This window comes from Coturnix japonica, chromosome Z (genome assembly GCF_001577835.2).
Source record: "Coturnix japonica isolate 7356 chromosome Z, Coturnix japonica 2.1, whole genome shotgun sequence".
In the NCBI taxonomy this organism is placed as follows: Eukaryota; Metazoa; Chordata; class Aves; order Galliformes; family Phasianidae; genus Coturnix; species Coturnix japonica.
The window spans coordinates 3,152,747-3,169,523 of NC_029547.1; the positions used below are offsets into that span (position 1 = coordinate 3,152,747).

A 16,777-nucleotide genomic window follows, 5' to 3' on the forward strand; every position below is an offset into this window, starting at 1 on the left:
GCCTACAGAACTGAGAAAATGGAGAATCACACATCTTCAAATGAAATTATTCAGATGGAGTGTATAACAGTAATATCCATTTTAATTTGGCAAGACCATTTGAAAGTAATGTTAAATAACGTTTTCTGAAAACATGTAAGTCCAAGACTGTCATTTAATATCTTATCTGAGAATATGTTTACAGTAATTTGAATGCTAAAATGAAACCTGAAAGATAGAAAATGCCATTTTTCTCATCATGCAACTGAATATATAATGAATAAAAGTATGGATTTCTTTCATAAGAAGCACTCAACTCATGCTTTTGTTTGTTTGTTTGTTTGCTTCTGAAAATATATCAATTTCCTCAAGGTCTTTTCTATAGTCTTTTTAAAAGAATAAGCATTATCACAGAGGTAATAACTACAGGTTAAGGGCACCACTTTGCAACACCGGAGGCCCGGGTTCGAATCCCCCCTGTGGCACAAGTGGTAGAAGTGCCGCTCTGCTACACAGGAGACTCGAATCCCGAGGGTTGGACTCGATGATCTCTAAGGTCCCTTCCAACCCGCACAAGACTGTGATACTGTGATACATTAAATGTTGCATTATTTAACGGTTTTGCATTCACAGAAGTGTAAACAACAGCAGAGCATATATTTACTGAAGAAGTCTTCTTTTGTGAGTTTGGAAAGGCAGGGGACATCCTTTTTATGTGCTACAAAAATTCAGAAAGATTCTTCCATGAGAAATGATGTTGCCTGTTGTAATCATGTATGCTGTTGACACAAAACTGAGCAAAATCTGAAAAACTTGGCAAAGCTAAACAAGTGACAGAAAACCATCAAGTGTGTTTCAGCACTGAGAAACAAAAACAGCAGGACTGGGACAAATAATCTGAAGTATTCTTCACTGTTGGAATAACAGAATTAAGTAACACTGGGCAGAACTGGAAATAAGTTGTAGAATTATCACAGTTACTAGTCTGAAGTGGTATGTCAGTGGCCAATTTTCCTACTTGGTGTATTTTGAAGAATACTGCTATCTACATGAGTATTTACAGAATATAAGGCAATTGAATCTGTCAGTTCTACACTTCCAAGCCATTTATTGCTTAATGCATGTATAGAACCTGTAGGAAGGCAACCACATACTGTCACTGACTACAAAATGCTGATATTAGTGCACACCCAAATTATAGAACTCTTCTACTCCAGGAGCACAGTTTTATGATGGCATGGTTTCATAATGTTTGGTTATCAGTATTCCACATTATATCATCATCTTGTGCACTGGGAGGTAAAGAGTTAATGCTCCAGATCCGGGTGCCCGTCCCAGAAGAGAAGAACTACTACATTCCCCAGAGGACTGTTTGCCTGCTGTTATCATTTCTCAGATTGCTCAGAGGGAGAAGATAAAAAAGCCTTCATAGGTCCCCTGATGGCCCTTTTTCGATCGTCTGTCAAGCCTCTGCTGTGGATGCCATCTTGTCACAACAGTAGAACTAGGCCTTTGGTTTCTGGACAGTCTCTCATTTAATTTGATTTATTAGTTTAAATTCTAATTATGTTGTAATACATTGTATTATAGTGTGTTATCTTGCATTCTGCTATCTTATTTAGTAAATTAGTTTGTTTCTCCTCAGATCATTGCTGCTGTTTTGTTTTTAGGCCCATCTCTACCTTTTTTCCTTTTTCTGGGGAACAGATCCATGGGTCCCTTTGTCCTCTAGTCACAGAACTGGGCTGAACCAGCCTGTAAACTATTGACACACAATAAGGGAAATCATAAGACCAATGTGTTTTGCTGTCCAATTCCTGTGTCATTAATATTTTTATCACAGACAAGAAGTTACATGTTGTAGCTGGTACCGTGGTTAAGATCTCTGTCTACTCTCTTCTTATTTGAAAATTCCTTGTTGTAAGTAGAAAGAGAATATAAACATCAAATGACTAATAATCATTCTATATTCAGGAACATCCCTAAATTAAAATGCATATGTAGCAGATAATATAAGCATAATAAGAGCTGAGTCCCTGCTGTCTCTTTGGCATTCAAGGAGGAAAACAAGAGGCAGAAGCGACTGAGCTTGGACTTCCTTCTGTTGGTTTGGCATCACTTTAGCCAAATAAAATACACCTTGGCTCATATATATATGAGATAATGTACATTGCAGAAGACAGTGAAGGGGAGAGAATGTTTATCTGGAAGTCATAGAAGCAGAATTAATAAATGAAAGGAAGAAGCTGCTGACCTACATTTCAGGGATTGGGATGTGTCTATGATGCAGATAAAAAGCCTATTGCAACACTACTTTAAACTGTACACCAACCAAATCTATTTGTCATGAAGCAGTTACCTGCTCATGGCAGAAAAAGAGCTTTGATACATTTTTAATGAATCTAGATTCCCCCATGCAAAAATAACTGAGAGTAACATAAGCCTGCATTAATTACAGTTCTTCTGCCTCCAAAGAGATATCCTTCAAAAATGAAAGGCAAAAAAAGAGAATGCATTCATTTTATTTATAAAAAAAAAAAAAAGAAAAAAAAAAAAGAAAGAAAGAAAGAAAGAAACTCTTAAGCTTTTATTTCTTTTGCATTTCTTTTTAATAATACTAATACCAAAAATAACAATAAAATAACAATGAAAACAAGGTAAAAACTGTCCATTTGGAAAATGTGTTTTCTTGATTTAAATCAGATATTCATTAAAGGAGGAAAAAATATTAAAATAATTAAATGTCAGTTGTAAAACAGGTGGGGCTTAGTTTGACTGTCAACCTTTCTGTACAGAAAATATATATATATTTTAAAACAGAGGTCTGGCTATGTAATTTAACTATTCATTTAACAAATTAGTTAACTGTTGCCTAAACTACACAATGATGCAGATTTTCTTTTTTCCTATAATATATTGAAAATGCTCATTCTTAAATACTTTATTTGAATTGTTGCATATCATGGCAATAAAAATAGGCTGCATCCTTAATTATTTCTTATAATATCCTATCTATCTGCTACATTTTATTGAAACCAAAATGTGAGACCTTTCAATTAGCTTCAAAGAAAGAAATTTCTTCTGGAGTTAATATAATAAAATTAGTTTGATTAAAGTCAAGCTACATGGGACACTGGGTATCCTGATCTGATTCTTTATCTAGTGATTGGCTGCCCTGCCGATTGTATGGGCCAAGGGGTCATGAGTCTTGGAACTGTGATCTGTGAGATCCTTTCTATGCCATTCTATGATTCTGTGTTTCTGTGTGTTTAACTGCCTGATGTGTTATTAATTTTTCTCATTCTCTATTTTTTTTCCCCCTTTTCCTAATGCTTTTCTGAATTGCAGCTGGTTTTATATTTAAATAAATTTTAAAAGGATCACTCCTTAGGGCTGTAGGATGTAAAATTCAAATATACATGACCTAATAGCTACCAATTATCTTTAAGTGGAATACTGTATAAATTAATTAGATGAAAGAAAATGTAATGTACTCAAAGATTATGAATAGTGTAAATATACCAGACAGTATTTGTAATAATATGAATGATTTTTCAAAGAGATAAGATTAGACAGCAAATTTACTAATGCTCCTCATGAAAGCTTTCCTGCTTTGCTGCTTGTGCACTGAGATTTTATGTCAGTGCTGCATCTTCCCTTCTGTTCTTCTCATTCCACTTAAAAAGAATGTGCTCCTTTCTGATTTTAAGATTTCTCAGTTTCATTATTGTGAACATAATATATATTACATTGCTTGGGCTAAGAAAGACTATCCACATAGTCCTTTCTGAAATACTTTAGGAAACATACAGCTATAATGTTTAGCAGTATAGCTACCAGTTGGAATATATCAATTGAATTCAGTACATGTATACGTGTATAACCCATGAGAAACATATTTCTATGTCTTGTCTGATAGTACATGTTTCCATGTGTATGTAATTTTCCATTTTTACTTAAAAGTAAAAAAAAAAAAAAAAAAATACTGTGTGCCTCCTTGTTGTTTTATAATGGATTAAATAAACTAAGCAGTCCAATTCATATGTTCTTTTTTCTTTGATATTAAAGTTCTTATTCAACAATACCTATAAAGAAATCTATTGACTGAAACACATGCTGGTTGGAGTGCTTTGGCTTTCTCAGCAAGACAGTGTATCATTCATTTAATTAAGTCTCTGGGTCATCATAATATCAGTGGGATGATTGGTAATATTTGTTTAAAACAATACATGTTCCTAAGTAATTTGCTGAACTGAGGTCTAAATGACGTAGGAGATTCAGGGAAATTACTGTGCATGATTATGTCATTAAAGATAGCAGGATGCAAGAGCAAACCCAGGTAATGACACACATAATGCTTTATATTTTAATGTTTTTTGTTTGTTTGTTTTTTCACTTTGTTTATATACAGACCAGGTTTATAAAGTGTTGTATAATACAATAAATGTAGGGCACAAATTTGAATGTCTTGAGACTTCCTGCTACTTGCTACATTGTCACCCTGGTCCTCAGAGGCCTCTGTCAGACAGGGCTTGCAGAATTGAGCCATTGGACATGGTCAACCATATATTCATATTGATTAATGGCATTTCTCAAATGCATTAAATTCACTTGTCTTGTCTTCACGCCTCAGTACACAGCCAAAGAGTAACATCAGTCACCAAAACCACTCAGATTGCTAAGCATTATTGTTTAATTAGACAGCATAGATAATTTCTGAGACTCTTCCAAGTACAAGCATGGCCTGATTACTGAGCCATGTTTAACATTAGGAGGAGAACACAAATGTTGAGAGTAGAATGAAATTGAAGTGTGAGGAAAATAGCTTACGCAAATAGCAGGTCTCCTGTTTTGTTTTTCACTTTCCAAATTTATCTCGACAAAAGCATGAGCTAAAGAAATGACTGAACAGGTATATTTTTTCCCTCTCAAGCAGTGCTGATTGTGAAGATACTGACTACATATTTTTTTTATTTTTTTTATTTTTAAATGTAATTTCCATCCTTGTCAGAGATATGCAGAGCTCTGATTATTTGTTCTAGCAAATCTAATCCAGAAGTCCCCATCAGCCACAGGGAATTTTTCTTTTTTTTCTCTTCAGTACTTTAGATGATTTTTTTTTTTCTTGAGACTATTTGCTGGAAAGGCTCTGTGAAAATCTGGTGTCTTGCACCATAATAGAGTCCCTGAATATGGGTCAGTGAAGCAATAATGTAGCCTGGACTATGCTTTAAATGTAGGAAAATTTATATTATTTTGAAATACTGCAGTAGGAAAGATAAGGGTATTCCCTATTGCTTTTCAGTGTTTTAGGATTTGAAAAAGGTTTTAGTTATTGAACAGAATTGAAAAGAAAGTTAGTTCAGACAGGAGAGCTTTTAGAAAGTCTACTCCAGGTTAAAAAAGATACGTTTCTGCTTTTCTCTGAGCCATTCCTATGTGTTGCATTGTGGTTTTTTTCAGAGGATGCCTATAAAACTCAAGTCCGAATTGATGATGAACCAGCTTATTTGGACATTCTAGACACTGCTGGACAGGTGAGTAGTTTTCCAATGTAAACTGTTCTATCAGAGATAACAGACAAAGAATTTAACCTCAGATATATGGGTCACAGATTGAGAAACAAGCTTCCTTATTTAAACATAAAGGATCAATCACAGATAACACCGACAAATTATAAAAGATCATACTGCTTCTGTGATGCTGTACAATTTCAAAATATGACAAGAATAGACAGAAAAATTAAATCACATAGAAGCTAAAAAGATTTTTCTATCTTTTTCACATGTATACAGAAATATCTACTACAGTTGAGAGATTAATAAATATTACAGTTAATTTGTCTTTTCATTACTTTTCAATGCTACTTTTTCTATATACAGGAATCTTCTGATATACTTGTAGACCAAGTATTTTGTTGCCATTCTCCTTCTTCCCAGGTTATGTTTAAACATCCAATGGTCACCGGGTGTGTGTGTGTGTGGGGGGGGGGGGTGGTGTATGGAAATTCTGCTATAGCATGTGCATGTGTGTGTGAACATCAGTCAAGGAATTACATTTTTCACATACATAAAGGTGAAAAAGGGATTTCAAGAAATAAGTTCTCTTCTCTTCTCTTCTCTTCTCTTCTCTTCTCTTCTCTTCTCTTCTCTTCTCTTCTCTTCTCTTCTCTTCTCTTCTCTTCTCTTCTCTTCTCTTCTCTTCTCTTCTCTTCTCTTATCTCTTTTCTTCTCTTGCTTTCTCTTCCCTTCCCTTCCCTTTCCTTCTCTTTTCTTTCTTTTCTTTTCTCTTTTTCTCTTTTCTCTTTCTCTTTTCTCTTTTCTCTTTCTTTTCTTCTTTTCTCTTTCTTTTCTTTTCTTTCTTTTTTTCTTTTCTTTTTCTTTTTCTTTTTTCTTTTTTTTTCTTTTTTCCTTTTTTCTTTTTCTTTTTTCTTTTTTCTTTTTTCTTTTCTTTTTTCCTAATCTTGATTCATTTCATCTCCTTTCCACCTCATAACTTTATTAATGTTTAATTAAATATCACAGTGGCTTGATCTTTTACTGAGGGTACATGTCTGTACTCTTAGAAGGTTTTGATAGTTTCATGAGCTTTCATAGCAAGAGCACATCTTTTACAGGAATAAGACAACAGGGAAACAGGGGCAGTAAATCCTTAAAAAAATTACATAGGAAGCCTGAAAACCTTGATCTTGCCTTCTCAAGCCTCTGAATGTACCTTAGCCCATCACTGCAAATAGCAGGAACTGCTGACCACTGCCAGGAATTAGAACAGCATTACGTTATATAAGGCTGAAAGTAGTTCAGAAGGATTGTGGTGGGAGTTTTATGTATGAATGAAATATAGGCCAGTTTCAAAGTAAACTCAACCCACTTCCAGGGATCAAAAGATGACCTGAATTATTCTTCCTTGACCCCAAAAGTTACAGTCCTAGCAGCTAACCAGTCATTTGCTGCCGAGTCTCCCATAATAGCATTTGATTTTTGAGAAAAGGCAAACTAGATTTCAAGGCAAGTCTCCACAGCTGTGAATTTAATTGACCTACAATTTATTAATAAGCCAGGCTCAAGAACTTTCCCATGCATTATAATCCTAGCATAGCTTTAGAAACATTTTTGAATGGGGAAATACTGGAGCATCGTAACTATTACAATAGTTTGGAAATATCAATACTTTTGGTGGAGAAGAAAAAGCAACATTTTTTCTCATTTAGGAGGTCTGAGCCTTGTAACTTCAGTCATGTTTTATCATTAGTATGCAATTATTAGGGAAATTACATCTCCAGATGTTTACTATTGTAAAGCTTTATGTGTTAGGGATGTCTCATGTTAGCCTTTAAAACAGTCTGCTATCTATGTCTACATATTCTTCATCTAAATTCATTTTAGTCTGATATTGCAGAGTTAAAATGATAAAAGCAGATAACTTCCTTACCCAGAGGTGAAGAGGAGTGATGAATCAGAGTTTATACGTCCAACCTTTTTCTAATGGAAAGAGGAGCAAAATATCATACAAATTTTCCTTTTCATAGGTATGTTCCCATTTTTTCTGGGAATTTGTTTGTTTTTCTCTCCCCTACAAAGGCAGGCTGAGGGAGCTGGGCTTGTTCAGCCAGAAGAGAAGAAAAGAGATCTCATTGCTGCCTTCCAGTGTTTAAAAGGGGATTATAAACAGGAGAGGAATCAGCATTTACTCTAGTAGATAGTTAGAGGACAAGGGGGAATTGTTTTAAGCTCAAGGATGGAATTGGATGTCAGGGGTGAGTTCTTCACAGAGAGAGTAGTGAGGTGCTGGAACAGTTCTGCACAGTGATGCTGTGTGTGATCCATCCCTGAAGGTGCTCAAGAACAACGTGTATGGGGACCTGGGCAACCTGATTGGTAATGGATCTGGAATTTGGTAACTCTGCCAATGGGAGGGAATTGGAACTTGATAGTGCTTTTTGTCCCTTCCAACCCAAGACATTCTATGATTGCATGATTCCCTGTGAGGACACGGAAAGAATGCCAGAGCTAAGCTCTAAAAGCCACAGAAGTAGGTAGAGTGCTGTTTGCACCATGTTCAAAATCATAGTCTTGTGCAGAGCTGAGCTACCTAATCTTACATTTGCATCTGTAATGAAAATATAATTTACATAAAGGGAAGAAAGTAGCTTAAAGTTGAAGGAAAGAAAGGGTAATAAATGAACCAAATACGTGTAACCTACTCTTATGTTGAGCTAAGGAGTAATTTGTAAAAAGTCAGCCAGTTCTCAAACCATCTCACTGTCCACTCATCTATCCCACACTTCCTCAGCTTTGTTATTAGGATGCCATGGGAGACAGTAACAAATGCCTTGCTGAAATCAAGGTAGACTACATCCACTGCTCACCCATCTACCCAGACTGTGACAGTGTCATAGAGGGCTACTAGGTTGGCTGAGCATGACCTCCCCTTGATGAACACATGCTGACTACTCCTGATAACCTACATTTCTTCCACTTGTCTGGAGATGGCATCCAGCATGAGCTGTTCCATCACCTTTCCTGGGGCAGAAGTGAGGCTGACTGGCCTGTATTACCCACATCTTCCTTCTTGCCCTTTTTGAAGATCTGAGTGACGCTGGCTATCCTCCAGTCTTCAGGCACTTCCCCAGTTCTCCAAGACCTCTCAAAGATGATAGAGAGTGGTTCAGCAATCACCTCTGCTAGCTCCCTCAGCACCCATGGATGCACCCCGTCAGGTCCTGTGGATTTATGAACATTTTTATTGGTTTTATTTGTGTAATTCCATCTACAATTCCTTCCTATTTGAGAAACATAAGAAATTGGTAAAAAAAAAAAAACAAAAAAACAACAACACACATGATTGACATAAATGTATGAGGACATTCTAGAGAATATGTTTCATGTAAGGTGCTTCTCCTTTCCTTGAAGTACATTAGCAGTAACTACATGTGTACATGTACATGTATATATTCAACCGTGACCAAATGCTGTGATTTGTTAATAATTACTATTGTTCTTTAAATGCCAAGTCTGGAGTTAAAAAAAAATTGATAAAATCAAATCTTATATATGAAGCCAGATAAAAAGATATTTTGAATAAGGTAGAGGTGCTTTGACACTGAAATCCTGTACAGTGTTTTAGAAGTATATTTCTAGTTCTCAGAATTCTGAAGTTAAAAAACTGTCAAAATAACACTAGAAACAGGAATAAACTGTTAATGTTGCTTAGTTACTGATCATCTTATTTTTATAAATGCACATAGACACCATTAAATATGGTAGATTCACATTCACGGGACAGAGACTGAGGTTCCATAAATTCTGGGTATATTATTGTTGATTTTTCTATAATGTTTCTTCTAAAATCTGTGTATCCACAGAAGATAAAGACACATTTCCTAAGTGCAGTCAGGACTGGCATAAGTAGTTATGCTTCAGTGAACTTCCTACCCCTGCTACTTACCGTCTGCTATGACTGCCAGCAGGGTTAACTGGCTTTGCTCACAGCAATCAACTTCAGACAGAATAAGGTTAAGTTTACCCCAGAGAACATTACAAGCAGGTATTATTAATGTACCTGCACGTAACCGAATTGTCACAAACAACACTTACTTCAGAAGTTCCCATTATAAAACTGGAATAATTGGCATTCAGCAAGAGGAAAAGGGACAACAACAACAACAAAAAATGTTATTTTATTTTATTTTATTTTATTTTATTTTATTTTATTTTATTTTATTTTATTTTATTGGTTGCACAATTAAATCTAAAAGTGATGTGTCCTTAGCCTCACCTTTTCTGTTCAAAAAAATTATCAGTGATGTCTTCAAATGCAAAATATTATCTACAAAGATAGATTTAACTGTCTTATCCACAGAACATTTCCTGAGGTTTCACTTTCTTATTCTGTGTGTGACAAACCTTGTCTGCTGTTACACACATTACATTTAGAATAGTGGGAATGCTTTGATTTCCAGAAAATCTATGGATGCAAAGGAAAGGACAGTCAAACAACACATCCCTTTTTCATTTTCCTTCACATCTGCTTGTCCAACAACTCATTTGCTGCAATCATGCACAAGAAGCCTCCAAAAAGATTTAAAAATACTGTTCACTCATTTTTATTTTTATTTTTATTTTTATTTTTATTTTTATTTTTATTTTTATTTTTATTTTTATTTTTATTTTTATTTATTTTTATTTTTATTTTTATTTTGCTTTCTCATTCTTTTCTAAATAAATATACGTTTTGCTACACTTGGAGTCCAGCTTAAGTTTCTCGTCCCAGAATATACACAGCAATTGTCCTTTCTTCTGTATTTATACACTGGTGACTGACACAAAAGTTTTTATTTTTGCTACAGCTTACCTTCTGTAGGCACATTATCTAGTCTCCATGATCAGACTTCATGCCTAAATTTAAAATTCCCTTCACTGAAAATCAAACTAAGATGATCCTCCTTTAAAACAACAACAACAACAATAATAATAATAATAATAATAATAATAATAATAATAATAATAATAATAATAATAATAATAATAAATCAGATGCAAAACAGACAAACATGTAGAAAAAAATGGCTTTCTGTACCTGACAGTGAGGCGATATATGTGAAGATTATTGCACCAATTTTTGCTTGTTAAAAATGTGAACTTTTCATGATAAACTTAGTGCACCAGTATATTTCCCAAGTGTGACTCAGAGACTTGAAAAATTGGCCTTAAAATTTGATGACATGCCATTTCAGGGAGATTTTCCATTGTCTGGAGCTGTGTGCACATGAATTCATTTTCATGCAGACACTTTTCAACCTGACAACAGCAGTGTGCTCTGTAGTGAAATCCATCTCTCAAATTGCTAGCAAATCACAAGACATGTTTATCCTGCCAGGCTTTAAGACTGTGATTTTTACCCCTGCTTGAGGCTTTGAAGAGGAACCACATTAGTCCCAAGAGCACTTCATATAAATACACTTTCACAGGCTAAACACAGTAGTCCAGTGACTCACTCAAGCTTATCTGAGGTCCTTCTACTTATTATCTAAGCATGCTGTTCTGTAATCCTGAATGAATGGAAATCAAATTTCAGACTCCACCACTGCAGCTTATCTCAAGAATGCATTTATTTATTTATTTATGTGGTAATTATATTTTAATGAGACTTTCCTGTGTGTTATTTTAAGGGGAAAATTTTAGTGCACTTTTTTTTTTTTTTTGTCCCCTCCTAGAAACTGAGTAAGGGAGCAAAATCAGTTTTATTTTTAATGCATAAATGTAGTGAACTAAGTAACAACCATTACCATTAGTGTAGTAGGTGAAGAACATTAATTTTATTTGTAAGTGTTTTCATTTCAATGCTGATGATGGCATACTCAGAGAATCAAACCACCATCAAATGAAAGCTGGTGGATTTCTTAAGAAATTTAGTATGTTTAAGGCATTTAAAAGAATAATATGTGCTTTTATAAACTCCACTAAAACCAGAATAGTTCTATACTGTTTTTTCCAGATGTTTTATTGCAGTATTTTATGATTTTTATTGTATTCTGTTGTCTACCTTATGGAAAATAGCTGTATAAGCCGATCCTACATAATTAAACTTCATACAGGTTATTCACAAAATGTCATGCAAATTAGTCTTTTAACATTTTAGCTTTTCTTACTACTTTTGAAAGGCATTGGAACCCTGAAGAAGTTACTTCTCGCAGACTTTTGTTGTGTGCATTGTGATTTCTTTTTATAAATGCAGCTGTCCTACATAATGTTGTCAGGAATTCCAGAGGTTTGCCTCTCAAAAATCATTTGCTCTGAAGTAGCATTACACAAACAGTGTTTGCTGTGGACGGAAACCTCTTTTCTGCCTGTACCAATTTTCACAAATTCACATTAATAATGTATTTTCTTTACTGAATGCTAAGAAAACAAAAGTGTGTAATGGCACTACCCAGTGCCATTTGATCAGAAAATATTAAATGATCAAGAAGGATGCCTTTTGTAGAACAGAATGTCAAGGCTTCTCAGAATCTGTGGGTTGTCCTTGAGAACATTAGTAGATCATATAAGAAGATCAGTTCTTTTCTGAATAATACAAGTACATTAATTACAAACTGTATATCTGTTCATAACTCCATTAAAATATACATGGAGACGATAGTTTGAATTGATAGAGAATTGGTCCCTCTGAATTTTCTTACACATTCATTAGAAACATATTTTCTGAAAGGAAACACTCCTTCCCCCCAAAGTCTTTATTCATATCAAATGTATGAGATATGAGTTCTTAGGCACCCAAGGAAGGAACTAGATGCTCTCCCTTCATGCCCATACAGAAAAGAGTGTTTCACACATCATATAGATAATATTTTCTAATCTCTTGGTAGAAAATTTAAGACTATTTCATTTTGACACTGCGCCAGGTGAAAAGTACTTGGGTATACCTTTGAATTGTTTATTAGAAACACTGTCAGTGCCTTCCATGTATCACTCAGAGGGAGTTCTTTATATTGGGAAAAAGAATAAAAGAAACACAATGTTGAGTATCCTTTCTGTATAACTACACTGGAGGCTCCTTTGGGAGCAAGCTTGCATATAATACACAAAATTTCCCCCTTACTGAATCCAAAGTACACTGCACTCTGTGCAGTGTCTTAATCTAGTCTAATGTTTTCCCAGAAGTTGCTGGTACAAGCACTACCTGCCCTCTGATCATCTGCTATCACTGCATTTTCTTAATTAAATTCCTCTGTATGCATGTATTACCTGTTTCTCTCATCCCTAATTAACACACTTCACCTCCAGTAGGAGTTGAAGCCTTGTCCTAGGACTGTTCCCTTTTATGATTCAGGCAGAAATGTCTTCAAGATGGTACTTACCTTCTAGGTCATGTTTTCGTGGCAGATGCCAAGAGGCTACCATAGCAATTTCATAGTGCCATGATATGCCTTGCAGTAAAAGCAGTGGTGTGGATACTGCATAGCTGTTGGTGTATGTTCTGCCAGTTCCCAAAGGAACTACTCTTATCTAACTTAAATTATTCACAAAGTGGACTTCTGTATCTGAACTAGTCATTGATATTATTCTTATAGTTGCTGGGAAGAGATAGTTGTTTTGAAGGCATATTTCCGCTTGTTCTCAGAAAAAAATGTTAAAAAAAATTGAGGCAGAATTCTGGGTTCCTTTTTTTTTTTTTTTTTTTTCATTGACTATGAGCAAAGTTGAGGCAGCTGAACAAGGTACGGACATCTAAATGGTAAAAATGTGAAGCATGATGAAATGATTTTAGTATCCTCATATCAAGGCAAGAAAACCTCAGTGCAGGACAGCTACAGTGTGCATACCTTAGAGACATTTTGTAAGCTGCTCACAGTCAAGGTGACAGATTCCTTCTCTTTCATCTAAGGCTCTGTTCCCACGAGTCCCCAGAAGGTCACAGAAAGCAGTTCTGCATGACTGCGTGGATGCCAATCCAGTGACTATTCCTGTGTGCTTAATGCTACCTAGTCATCTCACTTGCATTGGAAACACTAGTTCAAATACTAAGGAAAAAGAATGGTGGAAGAAATCTGTAAGTTCCAGGAACATGACAACTCAAACATTTTGAATCACAGTCATACTGAACTTAATATTGTAAACAATACAAAATGAGATATATGCAAACCACAGTATAATTTACAGTCATTTAATGGAGTGATGAGATATCTGATTCTGTGCTCCCTGCTTCACTTCTGCAGGGCTGCAAAAGACTGTGAGGAAGATGGCAACTGTACAGTCCCCATTTAGGCTGACAGGTCTTTGCTTGTATCCCTGGCCAATACTTAACTGAAGTTGCAATCATTTCCTCTTCCCTAGCAGGCAAAATTTTTATTTTCATTGTTGTTTACTGAAACATAATTACTGTGCTGTTAACTCTTTTTTTTTTTTTTTTTTTTTTTGTGATAAAAGGTAAAAATTGCCTTATTCTTTCTTGCATACCAATGAGAAGGAGGGAAAAGCCTTATAAACCATATACAGTTGGGGATTTTAGAGATAGATAACAGTGAAGATTGCTTCAGTGCATGCTTTTAAGAGAAAATTACTAAGATGTTGATGCTTAAGAGAAACTATTTGCATTAAGATGAAAGAAAAAGACAGATCTTTGATTTAGAGAGTATAGCACTAAGGCATTTTTGCTGGCATTGTCAAGAACAGATATGGTGATTTTATCCATATTTTGGGTTGAATTAAAAAAAAATAGATAACATCTCTGAGGCAATAGGCTACATACTTTCATTACTGTTTTTAGAAGATTAATGTTAATAAATGTAGCTAAAAGAAGTTGCAGAAAACTGATGAATACATCTTCATTTGAGAGCAAGAGGGCAGTTAGAGTGGGAACATCACGGAAGATACTTCTGGAAGGAGGGCCTGTGTGCCACCACAGATTGTTTAGTAACTTCTCAGTATGTAAATAGGATCAAAATATGGTGCTATTTCTTAAAGCCCTGAGTTATTTTATCAGGACGTTATTCTCTTTATTTTTATTTTTTTTCTTTACCTTTTTTTTAAAATTTTTTTTTTTTTTTTTCAATTCATTTTTTTCTCACCTGGCTGACATGATTCATCCTTACTTTATAAGCTAACCATGGTGCAGAGCAGTAATTCATACAAGAGTAAGTGCATATAAAATGTTCTCCTGTTAACTAGTGGGCAATGCAGTAGTGACAAATCAGTGTTAGAGCGATGAAGGGACAAAATGACTCTCTGAAAACCCTCAGAAATATCAACAAATAAGTAATATAACTACTTGTTGCCTAACCTGAAAACCATCCCTGTATCTTCCTGCAAACATCACCTATCTTCTGGAGAAATAGGAAGAATATTCTTCCTGTTTCTTTCTCTGGGTAAATTAAGTAAATTAAAGAGAAGTGATTAGATAAATAGGCACCAGCATCAACAAGGCTGATGTTGTTGATGCTGGTTTTCTTGTATGTTGTGGATTAATTTCAGTATCTATCTCAGCTTTTTACTTGACTGTTCCCAGAATTAAGAGACAGTTACTGATTTTGTACAATGTGGAGGTCACAGTAGTGTCTTGGAAAGCTGTCATATTATGTTCAGACAGACATTAGTCTGCTAGGATAATAAACTACATCTTTTATATTGTTTTCATAGTATATCCTTTGTCTGTGTTATGCATTTTGTTCCCAGTAAAAATCCACAGAAGGAAAAGGATACAGCTAAAAGATTCAAGTATTCCTTCCTATAAGTCCTGAAAAACTGGCTGATCATTAATCAAGGAACTGTTTATAATAGTAATCCACTTCCACTTCTGTCTCACTCCAATTTATAGGAGAGAGGCAATGTTTGATATATGTATACCGAGCACGAGATTAAGAAGCAACAGTTCAAATGTTGGTCTGACCAGTTTATTACAAGTCCTAGCCATTTAGGAAGATGGGGAAAGGGAGGTAGGCGACAGGAAATGTAGGAAATATAATTAAGGAGTCTCTGCAGAAAGCAAAAGAGATAGTCACCACCACAGGTCCAGAGAGGTACACAGTAGGTCCATTGATCTCTGGAACTCATCTGATCACCGTGGGGGATGGGGAGAAAGCCAGGAAACTCCACAGTAAGCTGGCCTCAGAAGGTTCTTCTGAAGAGGTTTTCCCCTCAGGGAATTCTCCGTCAAAGGTGTCTTTGGGAGTTTGTCTCCAAAGTCCCCAGTTTAGTGAGGGCCTTTTATCCCTCATTTCTGTGGGTTTTCTTCTTCTACTTTTCTCTCAGTTTAGTGTGACATTCCTGGGCCAACAGATGAACGATCAGGAAATGGTGCCTCCATTGCCATGCACAAGCTTTATCTCCTTCTGCAGTGGTTAGCTCCTTCAAGCAGCACCCCTGGAAAAGACTGCTTGTCCTGCTTCTGCTTATCTTTACAATCATAAGCAGAAGTACTGTGGCACAGTGACACCCACCATTCACCCCCTAGATAATTAGCAGTTGTCAGTCAGAGTCCTAACACCAGAAAGCCTTCATGAAGTAAGTAAGCACTGCCCAGGTGGTGGAGTGACCGACCATGGGGGTGTTCAAGAAACTTTTGGATGTTGTGTTGAGGGATATGATTTAGCTGGGAAGTATTAGTGATGCTTGGACTGGATGATTTTCTAGGTCTTTTCCAACCTTGATAATTCTGTGATTCTGTGATTCTTGGAGACAAAAAAGAAACACACGTTTGTCTTTCACCACTTCCACTGCATGCTTATGGTCTATTTCTTCTTTATACTAATCCCATTTTAACTGGATCACTACTGGAACAGTCAAAAGGGTAGGAAGAGTGTGTCTGATATCCAATCACAACAGTGCAGAGATCAATGCAGAGATGAATCCAGTTCTCCACTATTTAAGCCAGAGATCCTGATTTTTATTTTTTTATTTTTTTTTTATTTTTTTTTTTTTTCGTCTGAGTCTGAGCTGTTATTCAGCTCCTTTCCTTCCTCCTAGTGAGGTGGCAGATGGTTTGGGCTGGCACAAATAGCTAAGTATCACCTGCTGTAGACTTCTTTCTGTGTCTTTTGCTGTGCCTCTCTCTTGCTTTGTTGTTCACAAAGGATGACTGGAAACAGAAGTGAAGCAAGAAGAAAAAAGGAAATGAATGTATCCTGATATGTCAGTGATTTTTTTTTTAATTATTATTTATTTATTTATATGTTTTTTTATAAGTTTTGTCATCTCTAGTAATCTATATTGAGTGCATGCTGGAATTGCTCAGGTAAATACAGAATACCTGAAACTTTGACATCTGTGATATAAAAAGCATACCTGTCTATTACCTTCTA

At 35.5% G+C, this 16,777-nt stretch overlaps 1 protein-coding gene across 3 annotated transcripts in view; it reads left to right on the forward strand.

Moving 5' to 3' along the window:
• Positions 1 to 16,777, forward strand: part of RIT2 (Ras like without CAAX 2) — a 163,072-nt gene that overhangs the window by 57,335 nt on the left and 88,960 nt on the right. For all 3 annotated transcript variants that reach the window (XM_032441362.1, XM_032441363.1, XM_032441364.1), the window contains one exon: positions 5,443 to 5,516. In XM_032441362.1, the coding sequence (XP_032297253.1) occupies positions 5,443 to 5,516 (74 nt within the window). The remainder of the gene's footprint in view (positions 1 to 5,442; positions 5,517 to 16,777) is intronic.